Source organism: Limulus polyphemus, unplaced genomic scaffold, assembly GCF_000517525.1.
Source record: "Limulus polyphemus unplaced genomic scaffold, Limulus_polyphemus-2.1.2 Scaffold272, whole genome shotgun sequence".
NCBI lineage: Eukaryota > Metazoa > Arthropoda > Merostomata > Xiphosura > Limulidae > Limulus > Limulus polyphemus.
This window is the reverse complement of record NW_013665882.1, coordinates 230,382-239,170: the sequence shown is the minus strand read 5'-3', so window position 1 is coordinate 239,170 and position 8,789 is coordinate 230,382. Positions and strand designations below refer to the sequence as shown.

The window sequence follows — 8,789 nt, the reverse complement described above, 5'->3', positions numbered from 1 at the left end:
TTTTACATGTAACGAGGGTTAAAACTAAGTACGAGGGCCATTTTAAAGACTTTGGAAGTCTGGGACAAATTTTGTGGAGAAGGGCCCTCAGAACAGAACTTCATAAATATGTTAAAACAAATGAATACTATTTATTAACTCAAGTTTGAGCAATACACAAACACAAGCGATAGGTAGATAATATAAAAATATGAATTTTAATATTTATAATAAATATAAAGAATGACAACTATTTTATCTGTTAAATGGCTGAGGAAATATTTTTAAAAAATAAGCTGTAAGAAAATGTTAATGAAAATATAGAATAATAAGTTTATATTAAACAGTTAAAATCGCTGTTGTCATAGTGACATTTTCCAATGAGATACCAAGTTCACGATTTTTTTCCCTTTTAATTGAGGCCCATCTAACCACTTGTACCCATTTGCTCCACCCCTAGTCTGGGTTTGCATAGTACAGGTTCTTTTCGGATATCCAAATGGAGTATCACTTATTTCTTCAAGTTAGTACCGCTTTCCATTATTTTTGTATTGGTGGCAGCTCAATCTGAATTATGCATAAAAGCAGAAAACTTGATACTCTACAAATTGTACGTATGAGACCAGTTTGGAGAAAGGTGAATGCCTGTACTCCTGGGTAATTTCAGCATTCCATTCACTGTATTACTTCGAAAGAAGAATGCACGTGTACTCCCGATGACAGCTTTTTATTCAGGAAAAGATGAAAACAAAATTACATTTCATTAAAGAGGAAATATCATCTGTCGTAGCAAACATAACACGATGAATTACGCTTTCAAAAAGACAAAACCTAAACCAGCGATTCTCAACATTTTCTATCCTATCCCATGACCTCCATTTTCTTCGCTTTCCTACCCCAATCTGAGTGTCAATATTCACTCCTCAACTTTCAAGAACACCCTGGCACAGAAAGTTATTTATTAAAGTTGCTCATAAAATTATTCGCTTTCATGAATTTCAATGAGAAATTTAAGGTAAGTATTATATAGGTCAATAATATTTTAATTTTCTCACCCCCATTATCAACCAGTTAAAATTCTAGTCTTCCTAGACCATCGATTTATTTCAAGGCTGTTATTGGATGTCATGTGCCACCTTTTATTATCTGTAATTAATGCAGTAATCAGAGCAATCGAATTACACGTATTGATATTTGTTACTTCTTTTAAACAATATTAGGTAACCAAAAATCATGATATACGACATATGTTATACACATATATATTGTATAAGAATTGTATATATATTACAAGCTGTTGGAAAGGGTAGCTCAGTTGGGACATAAATGAAGGGATAATGGGTAGTCTTTTCTATGATGATACCTACTGTTAAAATGAATACTTTCTATGGGGTAGGAGCCATCTTTGACTATGACAGGTGTATTTTCACCATGGCTTTTAACTAGGTAATCTGTACACTAATTTCCACAGATCCTAGTGGCACCAAATGTTTATTTTACATGGGGCGTCTGAGATCTGATTATTACCAATTGTCACAGTAGTGAATATATAGCACCTGCCCACCTATGGCTGTGTCTGGAGGAACATTGTAGGCATGACCATGCTTGGTGGGTGTCTACAGGTTCATTGCGGAGGTAGAATGTCCCTATTGAAAAGGACAGTGGCTCAGTGCATGATGAAATGGATGGTCTTTATACTAAAAAATAGTAAAAAAGTTTGCTTGTAAGTGCTGTTGCCGTGTTGGTGCTCTTCGTGTAATCAGAACTTCATGTGGGTAGCTGAAGAAGACCAGAAGATCCTTATTTAACAAATATTTTGTATCTTATCTAGCTGTGTAGCACTTATACTCATATTGACAGTGTACAATCAAGAACGGGGGAAATAAAACTAGTAGAGCATAAGGAGGTGATGTTCTTCGAGTCTATTTCTTGAAGCAACTTTCAGTGTATTAATGCTTCCAATTATCATAGTGTTAATTGGGCTGGTGAAGTTTTGTTGTCTGTTAAAGGATATCCTCAGGCAAAGGTCTTGCTAGGGCTGAGGCTACCCAAAATGTGCCTTAGTCTTCCCCGTAACTCTGCATCCAAATAACAATAATTAATGTTAAATTTGGTTCAGTTTCTAAATACTACAGTATATGTGCTTGCAAAATGTAAAGTGCATCTCCCTCAGTGTTTTTGTCTAGCTTACCTCAGCCCCCAGATACTTCAATTTTTCTTCCAGAAGAATGATGGTTCCCACACAGGATGGTGATAGTTGTACTCATCAGCATTTCTGTGGCTTTAGAAGGATTGATGCCCATTCCTGTGATATTGCATCATTTCCCCACCCCCTCTCCAACATACATCAGAATTGTTTCAGCAAAGGTTAACACACAGCATCTTTTTGGACTATTAAGATGGGCTGGTTCTTTGGTGTAGAGGTTGAAGATGATTAGTGAAAGTAAGTGGTGATCCTTAATCATTAAGGCAGACTAGTATTGATGGCAAACCAGTTTGATTGCCAGAATTCATTCCTAACGATTTATCTTCTGGTAATTAATGCAGCTACTACCCATCTTACAAATGTTACATTGATGCTTATTCTGATCATTTGATCAACAAGAATGGACAACTGGACATGTAGGCATCCTGCAGACCAAAAGCCATTGTCATGGTGTTCTGATCAGCTTCAAAGCCTTCCCATGTATAAGCTGAAAATTCATCAAGTTGATCCAAGTTTATTTTTTTACTGTGATAATCACCTAATGATGAGGGTAGTAGTGGTTCCATCTGATAGGCAAGCCTTCTAACTACAGCCTTCTCTGGAATCTTGCCAATGATGTTTTGTAGGATGATAATTTGATAGCTTTTTAGATGGGTAGTTGTATAGATAAACCACTGACAGAAGAACCACCATATCTGCTTTCATTCCTTATATGTTAAAGAATATGGAAGCATTTTTCACAAGCCCTACTGTGGCTCAGCAGTGAACTTGAGGGTTTATAATACTAAAAATTGGAGTTCAATACCGACGGTGGATCAGAGCAGATAGACCATTTTGTAGCTTTGTGCGTAAACATAAGCAAAATTTTTCACAAAATAAGCCCAAACTCTTTAGAAACATATGTATTTTTATCTTATATTTGAGCACTGTTACGTATTGGGAATTTGAAATAGTCTGAAGCCGAGTTAAGTAATTTAAATTTAGTAGTGAAATTGTACTTTGGATTTAGTATTTAAACAAATGTTGATATTTATAGTCAGTTTGTAATATTTGCCAACAAGATTGATACACACCGTCTTTGTTTTTAACTCAAATACGTTTTAATATACATACAACAGTACAATTTGCAATAACAATCATTAAATTAAATTATTACAAACAATGATTTATAAACAGAAGTTTCACAAACTTACAAACAATATAAAGTTTTCTTTGTAGTCTGGAACCTCCTTGATATCTTATCGAGGGTTCACGATAAGCGAGTTAATTACAAGTTGATGTAGATACGATCCACAGGGAAGCTAGTTAGCTTTGTCCTTGGCCACACACACACTAGATTTTCTACGACGAATTTATATGTCTTCATAAAATTACTAATGTCAGATGAGAATCCACTGAAGTTAAATTATTTGTAATGTTCGAAATTTATAAATATTCCTGGTCAGATATTATAAGTTTTCCGATTGATAAGTGTTATAACAATCACAGTTATAGCTTTCGAAGTTTTATAGCACACCCATATATAGCGAACTAATAATAGACACTCTCCTTGGCGCGTCGCGTTGGTTATATTTATAGCTGTGGGAACGTTTTCTAGAAATTTTAGTCTTACGTAACAATACTGGTTAAAGCGTTTACGTATATAGATATATTGTTGATTCTTACTCTCGAGAATCTTCTATAACTTTGGAGAATAGGCGGGAGTTTCGCAATACCTATCTAACAATATAAGCTATGTATGTTTCTAAATATAAACTTAATCTAAACAATGTTCATATTAAAATAAATACATAACAACAAATGTGTTACAGTACCTATGAGTGATTTTCATTGATGAATAGATAGAGCTTACAAATGCCTCAAATGATGTCATCTAAGCTAGTTACTGGTTGTATGAAACAAGCATTTTCTTTTACTTTTGAGTCTCTTCATAGTCACCATGAGCTTATGTGCATGCGTATTAATGTTATTTAATGAATTATATTCTATTATATGAGCAATGCTTTTGTAACTCAATCTCTAGGTAACTCATGAGGTACTGACATTGTTAGAAGTATAAAAGTAATACATACTTCTTTGTTTAGTGATCTGATAATCCTGTTTGGAAACAATTACTATTTTATAATCATATTAAAGTGTAAAATATGTAAGGAATGCTCTACTTGAAAGTTGAACAATAAGAATCATGAAATAGTTACATAGGATGGAAGATGAGGAAGAGATATTTATATATGATGACATTCAGAATGAAAACAGCTCCAATGAAAAGAAATCTTATTGAGGTTGATTCTTTTAGTGAAAACAGTTGCAAGGAATTTGTTTCATCTAAAGATGATAAGTAATAATAATTCCAAAGAAAGAGGTTCCTCTGGCAAAGATAATGACTCTCAGATAAATAAAAGCAAAACGTAGATATTAGAAGCAATTATTCTCTTATCCAAAATTTCCATGGTTTGAGATACCATTACAGGTCATAGCTAGTAATCTTAAAGCAGAACAACCATAGAATCTGGGAGGCTGCTACCTTTAAATATTGATATGATAGATAAAAGTAAAAATATCCCTGGTTGTTCAGAGATGATTTTATGAAAGCATAATATCATTTTTTAATAAGGAAACTAGAGTAGCCACTTCCTAGGACAATGAGGATCTCAGGCAAGCTACTGATATTTTTCAAGCGTAGTACCTAACTGATAATAACTTATACGTTTTTGAGAAGAGGATGACAGTCTATTTTCTGGATGTGTTTCACCTCCAAGGAAATCTGAAGAACAGGTTGATTATACCATGATTGTACAAGATTAATGCCATCATCTAAGGTTATTAGTTCAAGGGAAATAATCTCTGTAATTATAATTTATCATTAGTGAAGATGTTGCCTGGACTTGTCTCACCACCAATTAAATTAGCTGTCTAGAAGTACACTACTAAGAAGTAAATAGCCGTACATTTAACCAGTTTTAAGGATATTTATTTAAATAATTTTTCCCAGCTCAAATCTTTAATACAGTATTTGAAATGTACTTTAGTTTTTAAAATATCAATTTCCGAACATGAGTGAATCAACTCTTTTTTTTCATTTTCTTGAAAGAGAGAGAGAGAGTTATTTTTATAGTTTTTAAAACTTGGGTCAAAAACTATATTTTAAATATTTAAGAAAGAAAAGTTTTCTATCTAAAACTTAAAGATAATTTACAACTGTAGAAAAAGATTAACCTTAAAGTTCTGTGGGCATGCATGTATACATAGTAATCTGATATGCTGTAGGAACTTACCTTTGTTTTACCAAAAGGTAGATGCACCAGTATTGAATTTACAGTTTGTTTTTAATGTAATCGATTTTAAAAATTTTTGACATTTAATTAAGAGGCTTTATTATTACAATCAACTGATGCTCATAAATTTGTCATAAAAGATATTTAAGTAATGTCTTACAAAGCTTTATAAGAAGATGTTAAAAAATGCTTATATATAAGTTAATCAATTCTCATTAAAAGTTAAAAAATGTTCTGTTAAAACAATAGTCTGAAAATAAACCTTTGTAAAAAATAGGTTTTTATGGAGTTGATTTTTCTATCTAGTTCTTGCTTCGTTTTTGAACTCAAACTTGCAGTGTTTTTTGTTTCGTTTAGGAAATATGATGTAAAGCACTTTGTTATAAAGCTTCATCGAATATATGTATCTTATAATGCAGAGGATAAATGCTTAACTTAAAATTTGTGAGTCCTGTTATATTAAAGTTTAATGATACTACAGGATTAAAGTAGAATCCAACCATTACGATCACAGTGTTATATAATGACTGATATTCTTTGGTACATAAAAAAACATTTTAGATGTGATTTTTAATTTGGGTAAATAGCAATGTTTGTACCCTTTGTGAAATACTTTTTTAATAGAAAGATGTTTCTCTTTTGACCCCATAGCCTTATCTATTAAGAGATGTCCTTACTTCAGAAATGAGCCACATGGGAACATTGCTACGTACAATGGAAAGTGTTACATCTTCTACAATAGCCTTTCCATGACTTTTCAAGAAGCTAAACAGTTCTGTTCTACTCGCAAAGGGTCCATTATAGATGAAACTAGCCCATCCCTACAGGGTTTTCTTAGCTGGGAACTATATAAACGACATAAAAATGACCCAAACAGTCATTATTGGCTTGGAGCAGTTCGTGATCCCACAGATCGTAATAACTGGAAGTGGATCAGTGGTTTGTATTGAGAAATATTCTGTCGGGTTTTTATATTGTGGCATAAAGAGACATATATTTGCATTCATATGAAGATTAAAGTTTAAGTATGAAAATTAAAGATTAATTTTCAGCAAAACATTTTCTATAAAATAATACAAAATTCAAATACATTGCATTTAACTGTAATACTTCTTACTTAATGATCTTAGCTTAACATGTAACTCGTATATTTCCAATTACATTTTCTGAAGAAAAACAGAAAGAACTTACACACATATGAACTTTATATATGGAGTGTATTAAATAGTTTTATCTCCTTGCTTTGTATTATAACTCATTTTCTTATAAGTTGGATGTGAATGTCACATGAAATTATAAATGTAAATAATTATCAAAGATAGATTTATTTCATTATAAAGAACATTGTTTTCTTGCTCACATTTTAATATTCTCATCAGGAAAAGATGTAACCATCTCCTTCTGGAATTTACAAGAAACAAATGAAAACTGTTCTCAATTTGATGGTGCTAAGGGTTGGCTGTGGTCTGACACAAACTGTAATCATAATTTGAATGTGATTTGCCAGTATAGTAAGTCTTTTTTTATCTACTTGTCACTTACTTTGCAAATCCAGTAACAACAGTGTTTACATATACAGTTTTATAATTGGTATCTAAATAGTTATGAAATACAAATTGGTTGGATTTGAAGTACATTTCACAAAATATTATTTGTGTCGAGGTTATAACTACAATCTCAGATTTTAAAAAATATTAATTATTTTAGACACGTTTAATAATACTGTAAAGTTAGCCTATTAATTGAAAAAAAAAGAGTAGCAAAACAAAGTACTGATGTAATGTAATTAAATTTTCAAATTTACTAGATATGTGATAATTTATAGCCATAAGAAATGCAGTTATAATTCATACCTTTCTGAAATAATGTTGTTTTATAACTTTTAAAATTAACACAAAAAAGAATACTTCAAATGTGTAAAAAATAACCATTAACAAATTACAGCAGAAAAGTATTAATATAGTTTATAAAAATTTTAAATCATATTAAACTTATATTATCTTAGAGAGTAGTTTGATAGATTACAAAAGTTTGATAATTTGATACCTGATTTCATGTAACTATCTGCCCAGACAGAAGGTTAAGAATAATTGTACAATGTTTTATGAATATAATAGATATCATAAAGCTAGAAAATATGTGCTTCTTTGTTTTGAGTTAATTGACATTTTGGTATGCTTGTTTGTTTGTTTGAAGTTAAGCACAAAACTACACAAAGGGCTATCTGTGCTCTGCCCACCACGGGTATCGAAACCCAGTTTCTAGCATTGTATGTCCGCAGACATACAGCTGTGGCACTGGGAGTGACATTACGGTATCATGCTGAGACTTACCAAGTTTTTGGTATACGCTATATTAGTTATTTATTGTTACTTTCATTAACAGTATTAGTATATATAGTAAACTAGTATATCAAATGTCATTGTTTTTTTTATTTATTGTTTATTATTTTACTTTTATTACAATGATTATTTTGCATTGTTAGCTTAAAATATATATTTAGAACTAACCTAAATCTTCTAAGCTGGTTGAACCTCAGCAGACAATATTTGGATTACAACTGAAAATATCATTAACAGCATGGTTAGTTAACTTATGAAATAATGCATTCTAATCTTTATAAGTAGAAACAGAAGAAAAGCATATTTAATGAGCTATACTGTTGTTGAGATTGATTTACAGTTTTACTCTAAGTATAGAATACTCTGATTGGAAAATTAATTATTATATGAATATTTTATACTTAATATTTAGAATCTTTATATTCTCTGTAGGACCAACTACATGCCCAAAACCTGCAAGACCTACCAACTCAACAATATTGGCAAGAGATTTTAAAATAGGATCAGTTGTAGAATACACATGTTTAACTGGCCATATTCTTGTAGGACCTAAAATTAGGACCTGCCTTCCAAATGGTGTCTTCAGTGAATATCCACCAAAATGTATCTGTAAGTTGAATTTTTGTTAGATGCAATGGTTCTCTAAGGAGCAAATTACCAATTAATTGTAATTGAAAAAAGAATAAGTAAACAATATTTAGCTAGACAAAACTGATCAATTATTAATGTAATGTTCACATTAGTTCTTAATATAATTTGATCATCAGTTCTTAGTATCATATGAATATCATAATTTCTGTGAAAGCTTAACTTAAAATGTTCAGTATGACCAATATATGGTGTTTAAAACAACAACTTAGAATATATAGTACTGGGTTACCAATTGCATAATCTTTAAAACAGCAGCTTAGAATATACAGTACTGGGTTACCAACTGCATAATATTTAAAACAATAACTTAGAATATATAGTACTGGGTTACCAACT

At 31.3% G+C, this 8,789-nt stretch overlaps 1 protein-coding gene across 1 annotated transcript in view; it reads left to right on the top strand.

Moving 5' to 3' along the window:
- Positions 1 to 8,789, top strand: part of LOC106456921 (limulus clotting factor C-like) — a 55,888-nt gene that overhangs the window by 26,370 nt on the left and 20,729 nt on the right. Inside the window, exons 5-7 of the mRNA XM_022382700.1 lie at positions 6,112 to 6,399; positions 6,840 to 6,971; positions 8,235 to 8,411. Coding sequence (XP_022238408.1) covers positions 6,112 to 6,399; positions 6,840 to 6,971; positions 8,235 to 8,411 — 597 coding nt within the window. The remainder of the gene's footprint in view (positions 1 to 6,111; positions 6,400 to 6,839; positions 6,972 to 8,234; positions 8,412 to 8,789) is intronic.